Source organism: Schistocerca nitens, chromosome 1 (genome assembly GCF_023898315.1).
Source record: "Schistocerca nitens isolate TAMUIC-IGC-003100 chromosome 1, iqSchNite1.1, whole genome shotgun sequence".
Taxonomy (NCBI): domain Eukaryota; kingdom Metazoa; phylum Arthropoda; class Insecta; order Orthoptera; family Acrididae; genus Schistocerca; species Schistocerca nitens.
In genome coordinates, this window is record NC_064614.1 from 9,258,819 (window position 1) to 9,278,915 (window position 20,097).

At 38.6% G+C, this 20,097-nt stretch overlaps 1 protein-coding gene across 1 annotated transcript in view; it reads right to left on the reverse strand.

Moving 5' to 3' along the window:
• Positions 1-20,097, reverse strand: part of LOC126240282 (transformation/transcription domain-associated protein) — a 491,514-nt gene that overhangs the window by 321,779 nt on the left and 149,638 nt on the right. The window contains exons 20-21 of the mRNA XM_049947913.1: positions 7,099-7,196; positions 3,878-3,982 (exon numbers count right to left, since the gene is read on the reverse strand). Of these exons, the coding sequence (XP_049803870.1) occupies positions 3,878-3,982; positions 7,099-7,196 (203 nt within the window). The remainder of the gene's footprint in view (positions 1-3,877; positions 3,983-7,098; positions 7,197-20,097) is intronic.

The following is a 20,097-nucleotide window of genomic DNA, read 5'->3' on the forward strand; positions in this document are numbered from 1 at the left end:
GAGTTCTGGAACCCATACAGAAAATTGGAATAGAGAGCAAGAGCAACATCAACATCATTTCTGCCCTTTTCACTGCTGATGAAAAACCATACATGGCGTGTTGAACCATCACACAGCGAGACCTTCAGAGGTGGTGGTCCATATTGCTGTACACACTGGTACCTTAATACCTAGTAGCACATCCTCTTGCATTGACGCATGTCTGTTTTCGTCGTGGCATACTATCCACAAGTTCATCAAGGCACTGTTGGTCCAGATTTTCCCATTCGTCAGTGGCGATTCGGCATTGATCCCTCAGAGTGGTTGGTGGGTCACATTGTCCATAAATAGGCCTTATCAATTTATCCCACGCATGTTTGATAGGGTTCGAGTGATGACATTGCCCTGAAGGAAGCCATTCACAAGATGTGCATGATGGAGGCGTGAACTGTCGTCCATGAATAACATTCCTCGCCAATATGGTTGTTACGATGCCTTCCATCACCACCAGTTGCTTATGTCGGCCCCACACAATGCCAACCCAAAACATCAGGGAACCTCGACCTTGCTGCGCTCACTGGACAGTGTGCCTAAGGCATTCAGCCTAACCCGGTTGCCTCCAAACATACTTCCAACGATTGTCTAGTTGAAGGCATATGCAACACTCATCGGTGAAGAGAAAGTGATGTCAATCCTGAGCGGTCCATTCAACATGTTGTTGGGCCCATCTGTACCGCGCTGCATGGTGTTGTGGTTGCAAAGATGGACCTCGCCATGGATGTTGGGAGGGACGTTGCACAGTTTTAGTCATAACAAGACGTCCTGTGGCTGCACAAAAAGCATTATTCAGCATGGTGGCATTGGTGTCAGGGTTCCTCCGAGCCATAATCCGTAGATAGCAGTCATCCACTGCAGTAGTAGCCCTTGGGTAGCCTGAATGAGGCGTGTCATCTACAGTTCCAGTCTCTCGGTATCTCCTCCATGTCTGAACAACATCGCTTTGGTTCTCTCCGAGATGCCTGGACACTTCACTTGTTGACAGCCCTACCTGGCACAAAGAAACAATGCAGACGGGATTGAGCCACCACACCTAGAATAGTTTTCCGTTGCTCTCCCAATCTCGGAAATATTCTTGTCAGACCCTGCACCCATCTTGCTACCCTATGGGTACTACCCCTGTGACTATACCCACTGCAAGACTTGCCTTATGCACCCTCCTACCACCACCTATAACAGCCCTGTAACTGGCAAAACATATACTATCAAAGGGAGAGCCACCCGTAAAACGATACGTCATATACCAACCGTTATGTAAACACTGTTTAGCCTTCTATGTAAGTATGACAACCACAAAATTATCAATTAGGATGGATAGGCACAGGAAACTTGCAACATCCTGTTGCAGAGCATGCTTTACAACATGACATTCATGACCTCGGCGCCTGTTTCACCACATGCACCATCTGGATTCTCCCGCCAGACACCAGTTTCTCAGAACTCCGGAGGTGGGAACTAGCACTACATGTCCTTGGTTCTCACCATCCACCTGCTCTTAATTTATGTTAATTTGTTCTGTCTCAGCATTTCTTCACTGTTAACTACTCTTTGCTTCACTCTGTTTCAGCTTTCTACATCTTTCTTTGTCTCTCCCGTCAATTATTAACTACCCCCCTCCCACCTCTGTTACATACAATGCACTTAGCTTTTCACTCTTATTAACTCAGGCATGGTGTTTAAGCAGTAATCTCTGTCTGCATATTGCCCTCTCTTCCACCTTTAAGCTCTCAGGTTTTCAAATCTCGTCTGATGCAGTCACCAACAATCAGTCTTTCCTTCTTATCCTGTATGGATAGTCTCCGCTGATCTGCGGTTCTGGATTACTTTCTCAAAATCTACCCCTTTTCCTAGACCTCCCCAGTACTTTTCCTTCCCCTTCAACACTTCTGCCTAAAGAAGGAGTCACTGGCTCTGAAAACTTACCAATTACAACCATTTTTTGTGTGTGTGTCCTCCTGCCACTTGGTGAGTAGATTTTTTTATCTATCCAATTAAATAAAGATGCCTTTTTGAGAGACACATATAGTAACACCATCTATCTGAACTTCATGAAACTATAGGGGCTGAAGCGGCAATATTCCACCACGTTCCAGAGCAAATTTCGCATTGTTTTCAACCAAAATTGGGAGGGGGGGGAAAAAAAAAAAAAAAGTGTCACAGTATACATTTAACACCCCTCACATAAATAAGCATTTAATATGTAAGGGGAACATTGTTAACATATATCTTTGTGTGTGTGTGTGTGTGTGTGTGTGTGTGTGTGTGTGTGTTTGTGTGTGTATGGGGGGGGGGGATATGTTGTTAGCAAACAGAAAAATTGTATTTATGGCTTATGATTAGAACACTAATACAGAATCTGAATTTGTAACAAGATTAAACAAGACTCAAGGTCAGAGGGAGAGGGGGGGGGGGGGGGTTAGGGGGCTGGGAACGTCGCCCCTGGAGTAGGAGGATAGTGTTTAACGTCTCATTGACAATGAGGTCATTAGAGACTGAGTGCAACTTTGGATTAGGCAAGAAAATCAGCCATGCCCTTTAAAAGGAACCACCCGGCATTTGCCTGAAGCGATTTAGAGAAATCACAGTAAACTTAAATCTGGATGGTCAGACGCGGGTTTGAACCATTGTCTTCCTGAAAATGAATCCACTGTGCTAACCACTGTGCCACATTGCTTAGTAAGGGTGGGAGGAAACAACGTAGAAAGTGGTAAGGAGGAGATGGTCATAGAGAGAGGGTATGGAGAAGATTGATGCAGAAAGGGGGTGGGAGGAGATGGGATATAGAAACAGGGGGGAAGGGGCAGAAGAAGTGGAGAGAGGGGAGGAGAAGAATATGGATGCAGACACGGGGGAGGAGGTGATGTACAGAGAGGGGGGAAGGATGGGAAAGGGGGTGAAGGAGATTGCGACACAGAAACATGTGGCCAGCAACAGACACAGAGAGAGAGAGAGAGAGAGAGAGAGAGAGAGAGAGAGAGAGGATGAGTGTGCGCGCACAAGTTTGGGGCATTCCAGTAGTACATAAAAATGCCTGTATTCAAATGAAATATTGTGCCATAATTTCAAAGCAATTACTGAAGAACTTCCAGAGATACACAATTTTGTACAAATGAACATTTACATTTTTATTTATATGGATGCATGTTGTTGGTCAATAACTGGATGTATAAAGGACAGATCTGGACTGTCTTGGAGGAGAATCAAAGTTCACCATTAAAAATGACTGTTTCCTGGTTGAAGAAAGGTTGCACCACTGTTAACACTGAGTTGATGCAAGACAGTCTACAGTATGAATACAAAAATCATGGTGCAGGCTGCCTCCTATTGGGACAGTGTCATCAAAAGAGGCTGTGAAAATATGTCTTTCAGAAAATTTTATTAAATGGGACAATAGATATGCTATCAGTAAAGCAAATAACATCATTGCACATTTCACACCAGACACAAAGATCAATTTCTGGCCACACACCAGTAACAGAAGGTGATCAGGGGAGGTATAAACAATATCTGCAAATCAGACAAGCTGAGAGCAATGTCACCTCATCTGATTACCTGACGACGCTGTCTTGATTTGATGTCAAAACATCGTGCCACTTTGACACTCATCTGGTGTGATATCTAAGAATTTTTTTCTTCAAGTAATAAATTCACATAAATCAAATGAAGTTATTTGTCAGTTGATAACAGAAGAATTTCTTGAGCGAAGTTCATCAAGAAATTTGGCATTTGCATACACTGAATTCTTACACATACTGAAGAGAGACATATGAGTTGTTAGTCTGCTCATAATAAAAGTAATGAAATGAACACAGCAGTTAATTCACAGAAACATTTGCCTTACCTGCTTGCTGAGATATTGCAACCATCGTGTAGTGACTGATCACGAACAAAAGTGTCTGCAGAACATGCGAGCGTAGTTCCTTTATTGCAGCAGCTACCAACATTGCTGTGTGGGAAAAAGAAAAACAATGAGCTGCAGTGTCACCTTTTACATATTTGGCATGAGGTAATCGCTCCGGCTGTATAATACAATTCAGAAATAACATTATTGCATCGCTACTGCACAATAATTTAAAGAGCGTGGAACAGAACACAGTTATAAAGTTGACTTAGCAACTGGTTAGCATCCTTTTCAATGTGGGATACTTCAGATTACAACTATTAAATGCATTTCTGACAGGCAAACAATTTTGTATTTCACTTCCAGAAACTTAAGTGAGATTAAAGAACCATTATTCACAGTTGCTATGTTAACTCCATAACCCTAGAGCCTTTATGTTCTTCAAAGACAGCATTAATTCTCAGCCTGTTGTGTTCTCCACTTCCTGGATCACGATCATTTACCTCATCATCACGTATCATGTACCTCTGATCTCCTTCCAAATATGTCTGGGGGGGGGGGGGGGGGGGGGGGGGGGGATATAATCAGTCTTCTGACTGGTTTGATGCGGCCCACCTAAAACTCCTGTCCTATGTCAACCTTTTCATCTCAGAATAGCACTTATGCAAACGTATGTCCTCTGTTCTTTGCTAGAAGTATTCCAATCTCCATCTCCCTCTACAGTTCCTACTCTCTACAGCTCCCTTTAATACCATGGAATTTATTCCCTAAGGTCTTAACACATGTCCTATCATGTTGTCCCTTCTTGTCAGTGTTTCCTATATATTCCTTTCCTTGCCAATTCTGTGGAGAATCACATCATTCCTTACCCATATGAATTCACCTAGTTTTCAACATTCTTCTGTAGCTCATATCAAATGCTTCAATCCTATTTTGCTCCAGTGTTCCCATAGTCCATGTTTCAAAAACATACCTTGCTGCACTCCAAAAGAACATTTTCAGAAATTTTTCACTCAAATCCAGGCCTAGTTTGATAGTAGTTGGCTTTTCTTGGCCAGGAGGCATGCCCTTCTTGCCAGTGCTAGTATGTTTTCTACGCCCTTGCTCTATCCACTGTTGGTTATTTTGCTGCCTTGGTAGCAGAATTCCTTAACTTCCTCAACTATGTGATCACCAGTTCTGATGGTAAGTTTCTCGGTATTCACGTTTCTGGTAATTCTCATTATTTTCAGCTTTTTCACATTACTCTCAATCCACATTCTGTACACATTAGACTGTGAGCCATAAAAATGCAAAGCCAAATTATAAAGTGTTTATTAGCACACTGGGGGAAATATTTCACTGGAATAGGAATACCGAATAGTCCATAGTTTTTTTATTTATTTTTTATTAGTATCACTAAAGGAATTAGTGTGACACAGTCTGGCATGTTTCCACTGTCTAAGACGAATAAATTAAGTTAAAGAATGTCATATTTTATTCCAGAGAAATCTTACCAACTGTTATGGTTGATTTTGTAGTTAAATAGCTACAGTAGCAGTTCGGCTACAGATTAGTTTTCTGTGCAGTTGCGGCTGAAGTCTTACCACCCTACAGACCGATAGCTAACCAACACGATCTCAGTCAGATCTCTCAAAAATATGGGATGAGAGCTTATACCTGCATCTCCTGTAGTGCTCTGTCCAATGACCTGCTACCATTTAAAAAAGCCCTCTCCAAAAATCAAAGCTACTTGGTGGATTCACTTTTTTACTGAATTAAAATTGTACTGCTTTTCAAATAATAGTTTGCTACACTTTACTCTGAAATATAGCAGAGAAAATATTTTTCCAGTTCTTACAATAATCCATCTCCCTGACTGCCCTACAAATCTTGACATCAAGCTACAAATTAATTCAACAACTTTACTAATTTATTAGGCTTGTGTCTCCTTGGAAATATAAATTTTGGTTTTATAAAGAGAGTGCCAATTGTAAACGCAAAATCACAAAGCTGATCACTTATGTAGTTTACAGTTTGTTATCAGAGGGCTGAAGACAGTCATTACGAAACTGCAAGAAGAAAAAAGTGAACAGAACATGCCGAAATGTCAGCAAGATTGCTCAACTGCTGGAGAAGCAGACTTAAGTGAAGTTCAAAAGATGCAAACCGAAAGTGCAAAATCAAGAAAACTGTGAAAGGAACGTAAGTGAACTTTCTGGTTCTTTCAACTACTGATTATAATTGTGATGAGAACAGTTCAAGTGAATAATATGGAAAATAAAATGACTTTCTGAATCAGGCAAAACACAGAAAATTACTACCACAGTTAAGCAATAAATACATTAGCTAAGAAGAGAGATATTTAGAAATGCATAAAACAATGTTGCTTCTAACACTCGGACACGATTCGGCATAACATATTTAATTATCATCATTACTGATCACTCTTACTTTAGGTAAGCTTCATACTAAACGCACAAATATTACCCTTAGACTGCAGTAAACTAGCATTGGGGATAGTTCTCACAAGTCTCAGTTTCAAATATTAAATTATTTCGGGCCATAAATTGTTGACAGAGTGAGCTAAGTAGGCACATTGTGACATAAATTAAGACATTAATTCTGAGCAAATAGTTTGGATCGATGGAACGTGAGGAAGTGCTTGTCAAAAGATTATAAGATGTTGGCTTGATGACAAGGGCACTTCCTGCAGTTAAAGGTGATATAATTATTCTTCTGTGCAACTTTATTCCCGATTATGAAGTTATAGAACCTGCGCCTACGGTAGTGACTACTACTTTCATGACAATTTACTCTTTGCAAACTTCTTTCCCTATGCAATTGCATCACTCCACAGCAACCTAAAGCCACTAACGGGTTGCAGCATATCTGACAGAAAACGTGACAAACACTCAACATTTCCTGTCTAATGTGATGATGAAAAATTCGGTGGAGTTGTTAATATCTGTAGTTTTCAAGCTTTGGTTTCTTCCACAGACTGTCTATGTGAACAAAACATAAGTGAAACAGAAACACAGAATGTTGAATGTTTCTACTTGCATATTTGTACATTCTGCACCATACCTCAGCAAGTTAAACCAGACCAATAACCTCGCTGTCTGGTCTCCTCCCCCAAACAACCCAAGTTAAACTACAAGTTTCCTTTCCTAACATTTACAACTACTCTCTTATACATGCATCATCTCCCTCCCAACGCTAAGTAGAAATTATTCAGTTACCTGTAAGAGCAGTCTGATGAGTTGCCCTGGATCTGGCATCAGGGCATTTATACGGGACACCTTGTATTGGATTTATCTTGACACTCTGCTCTGTGAAGCTGTGAAAACAGATAAGTCTTACTCAAAACATAATTCTGAGGGAAAACAAAATCACAATCATCCTGACAGATCAAAAATATATGCAAAAACAGAACCGTGCCTTTTGTGGGCTACAGCCTTACTGACTGACCTATCAATATACAAATCTCGGCATGTTCTCCCCAAAGATTTGCATTTGCGAGTAGTTCTCACCATACACACTTATCTTACACTCTCCTGCATACTTTGATGGACTAGCAATTCTAGAACACAGGGAAGTTCATAGGGGTTCCAAGAAAAGCTCTGTTCACATCGCCTACAAAATGCAAGGGTCCAGTCCAAGGCACAAGCCGACACACGTGTTTCAAAATAAACAAAAATATTTTGAACTTCGACTGTCACACATGACTACAGTCTTTGGCATCTGAAGCCAGACCGCGAGCAGCAGTGCACCCAGGTTGTGGGGATAAAGTGGAGACAGGTAGGGACAGCAGGCCAGGTGTGGGGGATGGTAAAATGCTGCTCGTGGGAACATACAGGAATGAGGTGAAGAGAGGATAAGGCAACTAGGCTTAGTCTGGTGGTTAGACAGATGGAGGGGGTGAGGGGGAGGGTAGCAAAAAGGGAGAGAAGTAAAAAGACTGAGGGTGTGTTGGTGGAATAGAGGGCTTTGTAGAGCTGGAATGGGAACAGAGAAGGGGCTAGGTAGGTAAGGACAATGATGAACAAAGGTTGAGGTCAGGAGAGTTACAGGAATGTAGGATATATTGCACGGAGACATCCCATCTGCACAGTTCAGGAAAGCTGGTATTGTTGGGAGGATCCAAATGAGAGGTAGTTCTCCACCAGTGTTTCAACAACTATCTTTCGTCATGCCCTGAAATGAGAAAATGTCCTATGCACTATCCTTCCCACCCCTCCCACAGTGGTTTTCAACCGCCCACCAAACGTACAAAGTATCGTCGTCCATCCCTACTCAATCCCTGCCCACAACCTCATGGCTCATATCCCTGTAATAAACCTAGGCACAAGGCCTGTATTATACATCTTCCCATCACCACCTACTGCAGTCCAGTCACTAACAACAGCTATCCCATCAAAGGCAGGGCTACCAGTCATGTGATTTACAAGCTAAGTTGCAAGCACTGTGCTGCATTCTACGTGGGCACGACAACCAAAAAGCTGTCTGTCCCCTTGGATGGTCACTGAAACTGTGGCTAAGAAACAGCCGGACCACCCCGATGCTGAGGATGCTGCTCAGCTTGACATTATTCATTTCAATGACTACTTCACAGTCTGTGGCATCTGGATCCTTCCCACCAACACCAGCTTTTCTGAAATGTGCAGGTGGGAACTTTCCTACAGTATATTTTATGCAACCATAACCCACCTGGCCTCAACCTTCGTTAGTCATTGTCCTTCCCAATCTAGCCCATTCTCTGTTCAACTGCACTATTCCACCAACACACCCTCAGTCTTTTTACTTCTCTCCTTTTCTGCAACCCTCCCCCCTCACTCCCTCCATTCACCTAACTTCCAGACTGCACCTAGCTGCCTTACCCTCTCTCCACCTTGTACCTGTATGTTCCCACAAGCAGCCTTTTACTGTGCCCCATCCTTACCCTGCTATCCCTCCCCCTCCCCACTCCAGAGTCCTCCTTACCCCCAACCAACCTGTTGTCTCTCCCATTACACACTGCTGCTCATAGTCTACCTTCAGCTGAAAGAGACGGTCATATCCGTGTGTGTGTGTGTGTGTGTGTGTGTGTGTGTGTGTGTGTGTGTGTGTGTGTGTGTTATATGGTGAGAGGCAAGTATCCTTTTCATAACATAATTACAAATTAATGATTTTCAGATTTTTCCTTACTTTTACTGTGGCAGTTTGCTGCTTGCCTACTTTTGTGACTTTAGGTCAATGAAAAGTACTGTTTAGGTTTTGATGAGTGAATTTGTGAGATCAAAATGTGCAACACAAATGGCTGCATCTTTTGATTGCATCGACTTAGAAACTTACATTTACTACACTACCAAGTAACTATAGGACTTCAGCATGTGACATAAATTCAACTTGACAACATGACACGTCTACCCATTCTTGAGTTTCAACAGACAGATGGACAAAGTGATCCTGAAGTGTTCAATTTTTACCAAATGAAGTACGGAACCCTAAAAATTGTTGGAAACTATCCAGTACATAACAGAACTAACCCAAGTGGCATTAAAATGAAAGAACTATGCAAAGAAAGCAATATTATCTTAAAGCAAACAATATTATCTTGAAATCCACACCCTTTAAAAAGGTACCTTTAAAATAGAAAATATGGATCTCACCAAACACATATCTAGATAAATTCCAACTGTATCATGTGGCTATCGCACAAAAGTCCCATATAGAAACACAAAACGCCAAAGTCCTTAGAACAGCCAACCTACATTCTTATCACTACCTTCTTAAAATATAACTAAAAATCATCCTCAAAATCGAGCCACAACCCCAAAAGGAAAATACACAATCCAGAAAAGAATTAAAGGTCAAGAGCATTTCCCCTTGTGACGGAAGACGTGCAAAACTAAAACTAAAATCATATAAAAGAAGTCCTAATAACTAAAGCCAAATAACTAGCTCCCATAACAAAGGTCAAAACATGGCTGATGGGCAGAAGAATGTGACAGACTTCTTAACCCGACAAGCACTCATTCTATTATCATTTTGCTCACATAAATTTTAAAACACTCAGCATTTTGTGAACAATGCCTAGAGGGTTCTTGCTCACTCAGTACCGAGTTCATACGTCCCCTGACCCGTGTGAACTGTTGTCGTGTCAGTATGCAGGTTTTTTTATTATTTACGATGGCTAAGTATATATATGATCACTGAACAACATTTTGTATTTTTGTACATGGATATATAAGAAGAAAGAATTTTGGCGTGGCTAGGAGATGTATGTAGGAGCACAATCCAATTTCTTATCCTCTACAGCATGCTATAAAACGATTTACATTTACCAATGAAACTGATGTTTTAGGTGCTTAAAAAGCCAGTGGTACATGTCAACTCTGTTCATAATGCAAAAATTGGAATACAAGAAAGGCTTGTATCATTGCAAAAAACTTTGGTGTAATGAACATGCTGTAATATTATGCAAAGTGTGATAAGTGATAAACACAGATACTTGTTTTTTCAGTTTTTTAATAAGTGCCTTAGAGGATCAGTGATTTTTAACTGTTCTAAGGTTATTATCGACAATGTTGATATACTCATTGTTTTGTACTGCAAATAAATATTTTAAATACTAAAATATGAGTGTTTTATTATTAAAAAAGAAACATACTAATTTACATATATTAGGTATATTTCAGACTGCTCGTTGAGTGTGAGCAATAATAATGAGCAATAACAATTGGATCCTTTTACCGATATCTCAACTCAGATGATACAATTGCTGAACGGTTCAAATAAAACCTGAGTTTAATTTCAAACATGTACCCAACTCATACAATTATAGTTGGTGGTGATGTCAATTTACCATCAACATGCTGGCAAAAACATGTTTAAATTCGAAGGTACCCACAAAACATCATCCAAAATGTGCTAAATGCATTGTCTGAAATTTATTTCAAGCAATTGTTCATGAGCCCACTCGTATAGTAAACAGTTGTGAAAAAACACTAGACCTCTTGGCAAATAATAATCCTGGGCTAATAATGTTCATCAAAACGGACACAGGAATTAGTGAACACAGGGATTAGTGAACACAGGCTTGTCATAGAGAGACTGAATACTGTAACTCTAAAATCTTCAGAAAATAAACGAAAAATATATCTATTCAAAAAGGCAGATAAAAATTCACTTGGAGCCTTACTGAGAAACTACTGTACTCCTTCCAAATTAACAATGTAAGTTTAGACCATATGTGGCTTGAATTCACAAAAACAGTATCGACAGCAATTGGAGATTTATACCAAATAAATTAACAAACAGCAGAGCCCATCCCCCATGGTATACAAAACAGGTCGGAATATTGTTGAAGAAACAATGAAGAAAAAAAAAAAAAAAAAAAAAAAAGCATGCCAAATTTAAACAAAAGCAAAATCCACAACATTGGCGGACTTTTACAGACATTCAAAATTTATTGTGGACTTCTACGAGAGACACTTATAATAGTTGCCACAGCGAAATTTTGTGTTGAAATCTGGCAGAAAATCCAAAGACATTTCAGCTGTACGTAAAGTATGCTAGCGGCAAGACAAATTCAATGCCTTCTCTGTGTGATAGGAATGGAAATATTATTGATGACAGTGCTGCCAAAGCAGATTTGCTAAACACTGCCTACCAAAATTCCTTCGGCAAAGACGACGAAGTAAATATTCCAGAATTTACTAAAGAACAGCTACCATAATCAGTAACTTATGAGGTAGAGATCTTCGGAACAGTGAAACAACTTAAATTACTTAATAAAATGAAGTCTTCCAGCCCAGACTGTATACAAATTAGGTTCCTTTCAGAGTATGCTGATGTCATAGCTCCATACTTAACTATCATATACAACCACTCGCTTGACAAAAGATCTGTAACCTAAGACTAGAAAGTTTCACAGGTCATACCAACAAACAAGAGAGGCAATAGGAGCAATACACTCAATTACAGGCCCATAACATTAATGTCAATATGCAGCAGGCGTGATACAGGATTTGGGGTGAACATATTTAAAACAAAAACATATCTTGATGCAGCGAGATCTTAACACGAAATTTTGATAACCAACCTTCTCCTCTGAATGCGAAAATATTTTGTTGACACGGACCTACATAGGGAGAAACAATCACCATAATACAAAAAGGTACATCACTCGCACGGGGAGATATAGCTGTTCATTTTTTTCTGCGCAATGTTCGAGAGTGGAATAATAGACAATTATTGTGAGGGTGGTACGATGAACCCTCTGTCAGGCACTTAAGTGTGATTTGCAGAGTATCCATGCAAATGCATATGTAGATGCAGAAATGCTTAACGTGTGACCGACCATGTAACTTTCAAAGGCATGAGTTCTTGTGTGTTAAACTAAGAAGAAAGGAGTGGCAATAAGGACATAATAGACAAAACATTTCAAGTGCAAGGAAATTAGTGAACAAAAATCTCAAAAGAATTGAAGAAGACGAACTCCTCTTTCAGATCAACCAAGACAAAACAAAACCATCAAAATCAAAACAAGGGTTTTCAAGACTTTTAAACATAAAATAACCAAATACAAATCACTAACCCTACCACTTCATGATAAAAACCAAAATTTGTCCACAGCAACAGGGATTACAGCAAAATAGTGTCATAATATTTCAAAATGCTCCTCAACTGTGAAGAATCCATTGAAAAAATGGGTGCCCCTCAACAACAACCACCTTAACACGGAACCACCTACCATCGAAGAACAATTTTATCAAATCTCGAAATCTAGATGGCCTCAGGAGAACACCTAATCACAGCTGAACTCTGAAAGAATATCAATATAGAAATGTCATAGTCTCTCCCGAATATATCTGAATACATTAGGATACATGAAAGAACTCCAGATGAATGACAGATGGCCTTCATGCATCTGCTTCATATGAAAGGGTTCAAAACAGACCTAAAGATCTATTTGAGGATCTCATTCAAGTTATTCACTTGACTGTTACTAAACAGAGCAGAACCCAAAATCGACCACCAACTTGGAGATAACAAGCAGTTTTCAAAAATGGAAGTTCCTGCCCAGCACAAATACTAAATCTCAAAAATCTCGTGGCCCAACAAAACTAAAGAGCAGAGTCATATGTTATCATTTTCACTGACTTTCAAAAAGCATACTGCTCAACCTACATGACAAAACCACAAACCTAATCACAGAAATCTCTACCATCACATACTCAAAATTTAAATTCATGGGAGAACTCTCCAAATCTTTTCAGATAAAAACTGGTGTACAGCAAGAAGATGGACTCACCACACTGCTATTTAACTACACCCTAAAAAAAATACTCATTGAGTGGAACATGAAGTCCTGTAGTGGAATCCGACTAGAAACAAAAGGCATCAAAGTCAATGGCCAGGCTTTCACAAATGATATGGCCATATTAGCCAAGAAAACAGGTCTCAAAAGCTCACCTGAAAAGACAAAATTAGGACAAACATAAAAAAACCACCAAAACATTTTAATGTGGTGTGTGTGTGTGTGTGTGTGCGCGTGTGTGTGTCAGGCAAAGGATTCAAATATCTCCGAGAATGTATCAGCTGAAATGCCCCTCAGAAAAAAGCAACAACATTTAGAGGAAATACAGTTGAACTGGACCTCCGAAAAAACATAACAAGGAGTTCCTCTCATGGAATGCAAAAGTTAATGGAAGCAGAAGCCAAAACACTGTCCATACCCATCCATGACACAACTGAAATGTGTAGATGAAAGGAAGGGAGGTACTAAGAAAAATCCTAGGCCCTATGTTCCATAAAAGTGAATTAAACCCTTTATAAAGACAACCACAAAACCCTCAAGACACAATGAGGAAAAGAAGAATTTATTTTTATGGACACATACGCAGAATGAAGCCAAGTCGGCATAACAAACAAAAATTTAGCTACTTCTGAAGAAAAAAATAAATAATCACTTTAAGGAAGTGGAGGACTTAGCTGGACTCCAAATCACTGACAATATGCTCACAGATAAAACTGTGGGGACAGAAGGAAGGGGGTGGACGTGGGGTGCATAAAAACAAGAGGTTTCGAGTCAATATCAAATACAAACAAATGGCCCCAGTCTCTGAAGAAAAAGAAGAAAGGACGGCAAGATCGGAAAGAACAAAACAAATCTGCACTATGTAATGTAATTAACTGTCGGAGATAAAGTTTATCTCATGCGAAAAGTACGATGCCCACAGTAGAGAGTTAAGGTAACTTCATTATGTTGCCATACAATGTGTTTAATTTATTTATTTATGAATATTTTCTTTTATGATAAATAATGGATTTGTTTGAGATGTTAAATGTTGTATATTTATATGTATTTATGTATATGTGTCTTTGGAGTTTATTAAGGTCAGAAGACCAAAGAATCTGGAATGCAGGAATGTCTGCAACTTCCGGGCACATGTTGGCTTGCCCGCCACTTCTTTGTCGATATTGGAGGGAGATGGACGTGTTTATGTGACCAGTACAGTGTAATGCATTTTTAGGGTATCAATGTTCGAAGTGAAAATATTGTAGTTACTGAATAAAAAGTACGAATAAATATTATTTTTAGCCGAAAGTAATTCGAATCCGGTAGTGTTTATTTCAAACAAGAAGAAAACCCAGGCCATGCTAGTTAGAGTAATGTTTTGCAGACAAAACCCCTAGACAAACGAGATCTGCAGTGTGTAATCTTTCAGCAGCTACTAATAAATAAGCCTTGCTGAAATTGTGCTGGAACTACTCGTATTATTATCAATTACAAACACGTGGTGCGAATGTGGTCCTACCACAATATACCGCGTAAGATTCCACTTCATTGAGTTATCAAGAAACGAGATAGGTAACAACCAGTACAATATGGTGGCGTCGTCCGGGATTATTGAAAATGTTACCGAAATAAACTACCACCGAGATTGCGAAGAAAACGACAGAATTCGTACATCCTGGATGAAAATGTTCAAGGAAGTCGTATGCTGATACCTTCAAGACAAAGGAAATCGTATGCTGGTACCTTCAAGACATCGGAATGCAGTTACTGGAGCAAGAATAACGGCGCAATAAGTCAAGAAAGAAGAAAAAAGTGTAAAGTGTTGTGCAACAAAAAAGCAATATTCATATAAGTGTAGTGTTTCAGTGTTGTGAATTCCATCACGCACCAATCAACAAAGAAGACGTTATAAGATAAGAAAACCAGTAAACTGTGAGTAAGATAGTTTAGTATCCTTTAGAAAAGATAAATTTGTTGTGTTTTGTTTATTCCTGTGTAAAAAGATGACTATTGTAAAAGAGGAAGGTATTGACGACGGTGTCGCCAACGCTAGTACAGATGTAAATTTATCATACGAAAGTGAATCCAACAGTAATAGTCCGAATCCTGTAGACAAAGTTGAAACTCATCCGGAAAGACAGAATGAAGTTAAAGACATGCTATCAAAAATAATGAATTATATGGAGGGAAAATTTAAGGCAATTGATGACACTAACAGACAAAACGGACAGTGGTTAGGAAATATTAAAGACAGACTCGATGCTAATGAGATTCGTTTGGATCAAATGGAGCAAAACAACGCTGCTCAGTTAGACCAGACTCTTAAGCTCATGAGTGATAAATTTGAAAAACAGTTCAAAGAATATGAAAAGAAAAATGACGATCACTTTCAAAAAGTAGAAGCAAAAATTTCCAGTTTGAGTCGTAATATGGTTAAGATCACGGGTAAGGTCAATTATGTCGGGAGAAAAGTTAAAATGTAGATGCAAAAGTAAAAAATCTGAAAACTGAAGTTAGTACAGGTAGAGAGAAAATCCATAATGCGTTTAAAGTTGTGCATTCAGATATCAAACATGTAGAAGAAACAGTATCTGATCGTATTTCTCTTGTAGACGATAAAATTGTTAAAGTAGAAAGCAAATTTGAACAAAAGATAGGAATTATTACTGAAAAAATAGATGTAAATAATCAGATAAACAAAAATGAAGTCAAGAGTTTAGAAAGTAGTATTAATGACATCACTAAGAAACTTGAAAGTGTTAGTAGCAATATGGTCACCAATAGTTTGCCGAACAATATTGGCACTTTGTGGTACAATATTCCAGTAAAAAACTTTTCAGATGAGAGCAGTATGCATCCGGTAGATTTCCTGCAGCATTGCAAAGATAACTTTTTTCCAAATATGAATGATAATTTGAAAATTAAATTTGTGAAAAGATTTCTAGAAGGTGAAGCATTGTCATGGGCTAATCATTATTGTACGGAGGGAATGTCTTTTGCAGAGTTCGAGGAGAGGTTCTTAAGTAAATTCTGGTCAGAGACAGAACAAGCAAGAATAAAAAGCGAATTCTTGAATGGACCTGTTTATAAACACGAATTTGGTAGCATGAAGCAATTTTGCAGAAATCAGTTAAGGAAACTCACTCACCTAAGCAAACCTTTTGATGAACTCACTCAAATTGATGCACTCAAAAGGAGGCTACCATGTGAACTACAGTGGGAGTTAGCTTATGGTCCAGATGACACAATAGATCAGTTTTTGAAATATGTTGACAAACTAGACAGAATTATTGAGAAAACGGGTAAACCACCACACCATAGTCAAAACCATTTTCAAAAGACAGGGCATACAAATTGGGGAAACATACAACATGATAAAAAGGAAACACACAATTTTGGAAGTAGTGATTCTCATCAGAGAAATCACCAGTACAACTTCAAGGGATCACAAGGACACAATTTCCATTACAAAGGTCAGTATGGAAATAATCATAACCAATTTGGTAACAGACACTTTGGAAATAAACCAAAGGAGTGGAATAGTCATAATGGTATGGGGAGAACTGAACAGGAGTCAAAAAACTGAATGAGGCTCCATTGGCGGTCCGCAAGGTAGGAGCTACTTATACGCAAATGGAAAGGGCCAACCCAAAATGTCTAACTAAACAGAAAGATACCTGTGACATAATGAGTAATTATTTTAAAGAGAAGTGTTATCCCATTAATGTAGTATCTGTTACAAATAATATATGTCATACAAATAAACCAGAAACAAAAGGTAAGTTATTTAAAGACACTGATTGCTTAGAAAACTGTGAAGAATTAAACTTAGATTCATTCTATGAGTGGGCTGAGAGGAGCACCTTGCTGGAAAATAGTTGTTCAAATGATCAAAGTGTATTAGGAATCAGAGAACTTATGGAAGAGTCTGGTGGGCTAGGAATGAAAAGAGCACCTAGTAAGGATGATTTAAATGTGTATCTGCATACTGAAGGTAAGAGTGCAGAGGATAAAGATGATAATTTTTGTGATGTTGATTGGGAAGAAAAGGAGATTGAGGATAGTAGTGAAGATAGATGTTTTATTGGTGTAAGTGAGGAGTTGGAAGCTTTAGGGATTACTAATATAAAAGAGGATAGTAATGAAATTAGCGAGGTACACATGAACACAGTTGACAATTTCAATGATAAGGATGCTAGAATTTCAGCCAATGAGTTATTTGATCTTAATACATGGAAGAAAAATGAGAAGGAATTGACACCAGGTAATCTTAACAGCATTAGGGGAGTAGATGATGAAATGTCAGATAGTGAGCAATTTTTGTTTAACTTATGGGTTAACAGTAGTGCCATTAAGGATGATGAAAATTTCAGAAAGGTAACACTTGATATATGTGAAACTTTGTATCCAGACTGGTGGCATAGAATTAAGTATCACATTGCACAAATGTTAAGAGAGAAATATAAAGGAGAGACACACAATAGCACAAATGAATGTAGTTGGATTAATGAAATATTCAGGAATAGTAATCAGGCCAAAGAATTAGGGTAATAACAGCATATAACTCTGGTAGTAACGATACAGGTAAGGATACTGGAAAGGGATATGGATTCAGTGAAATTGAAGATGACTTATTAGATGAGAATGTTAACAAAAAATTTGACTTTGATGTAAGCAGTCCGTTTATTGATGTGCAGATAGGATCATGGAAAGGAAAGTGTTTAGTGGACACAGGAAGTCAAGTATCTGGGATATCAGAATCATTATGTAAAAAACTGAAAACTAATAAGGATTATGTCGAGTTACCTGTGGTAGGAATTAAAATAAGAGGTGCTACCGGGAAGCACAGTAAATCAATAAGGAGTCAGGCTTTTATTACTTTTGAAATTGAAGGAGTATCATGGTCACATGGGTGTCTTGTCATTCCTGACCTCACAGAGGATTTTATCCTAGGCATGTCTTGGATAACAAAAGTAAGTGCAGCATTTGATTGGGCAGGGCAGAAATTAATGATGACTCTACCAAGTGGTGAAGTCATCACTACGAAACTTCTTCAATCAAATGTGCTTTGTATGAATAAGACTGTGAACAGTATTGAATTTACAAAAGAAGGTAAGTACATTGAAAGCCATGTCACAGATTTTGATACAGATGAGATAGAGTTTGAAAAGTTAGTAAATGAAAAAGTAGCCGAAGCCAGAGAACTAACTGAGAACCAAAAACAAGATTTGAAATTATTTTTGTGGGAATATAGTGATGTATTTAGCAATATACCAGGTAAAGTAGTTGGATACCAATGTACTTTACAGTTGAAGCCACATGAACCTTTCTTTACAAAACCATACAGTATTCCAATCTCGAAAAGGGTAGCAGTGGAGAAAGAATTGCAAAAGATGGAAGTGTGTGAAATCATTGAGAGGAGTATAAGCCCTTATAATAATCCCTTAGTCACTGTAAATAAACCTAATGGGCAAGTCAGACTAGTACTAGATTCCAGACAGTTAAACAAATGTCTATACAGAGAAACTGACCACCCAGAGAACATCGATGAGTTGTTATATAAATTTAAAAATATCCAAATTATGTCAAGCCTTGACCTAACTTCAGGTTTTCATCAAGTACCTCTTGCAATTAGTTCCAGAAAGTACACTGCTTTCTTATACAATGGGAGATGTTACCAGTATTGTGTAGTGCCTTTCGGATTAAACTCATCAGTCGCCGAATTTATAAGGGCACTAGACTATGTACTTGGCCAAGAAGTTGTGTCAGAATTAACAATTTATGTAGACGATATTTTAGTTTCAAATCAAAGTTGGGAGGATCATTTGAAGTTATTGAAAAAGGTGTGTGAGAAACTCAGAAGAGGTGGTATGACATTAAAGCTGGAAAAATGTAAATTTGGTGTGTCAGAACTCAAATTTTTAGGTCATGTCATTACTAAGGAAGGGATAAGTGCAGATCCGGAGAAAATAAAATCTATCGTAAACTTTCCATCACCTAGAAACCGGAAACAATTAAAGTCTTTCTACGGACTCTGTGGATTCTATCGAAAATATGTAAATGGACAATACCTTAATGTAACATGTTTAAGCAACTTACTTATAAAAACTACTCCATGGAATTGTTCTGAAGAGTGCCAGAACGCATTCGATAAAATTAAGAATGAACTTTGTAAGAACAGTCTTTTACACAGACCAGATTTTAGTTTGCCATTTTGTCTTCACACTGATAGTAGTGATTATGGACTAGGAGTAGAAATATTTCAGGAGAAAGTTGTGAATGATAAAAATCTTCATTGCACCATTGCATTTGCCAGCAGAATGTTACTTAAACATGAGAGAACATACACTGTCACAGAAAAAGAATTACTCGCAGTACACTGGGCGTTTACAAAATTTAAAACATACCTGTTAGGACACAAGATAAAAGTCTATTCAGACCACAAAGCTTTAAGTTACTTGCAGGAGTGTAGACTATATCACAGTAGATTAACCAGGTGGGCAATGTTCATGCAACAGTTTGATTACGAAATTGTGTATATTAAGGGATCAGAAAACGTAGTAGCTGATGCTTTATCCAGGTTACCAGTAGGAGGAGATCAGGAAATGTTTGATCAAGAGGAAGAAAAGGAATTTAAAATAAGATACATGAAGGGAATCCAAGATGAAAAGCTCATAAAGACACTTTGCAATAACATCAGGAGGGGACAGAATAACGATCCTAATTGGAAATTGGTTAAGGACTGTTTAGGCAAAAGAGGGTATGATAAACTTGACAAGTACTATAAGGTCTTTAAGGGAACACTCTTTAGAAGAACAGATGTGGACTCTGACAATTGGAAGCTATGTTGGCCAGAGTGCGAGGCAGACAAATTAATAAAGTACACCCATGAGAGTTATGGTCACTGTGGAATACAGAAATGTGTAAAAAAGTTACAAGAAAATATCTACTTTTA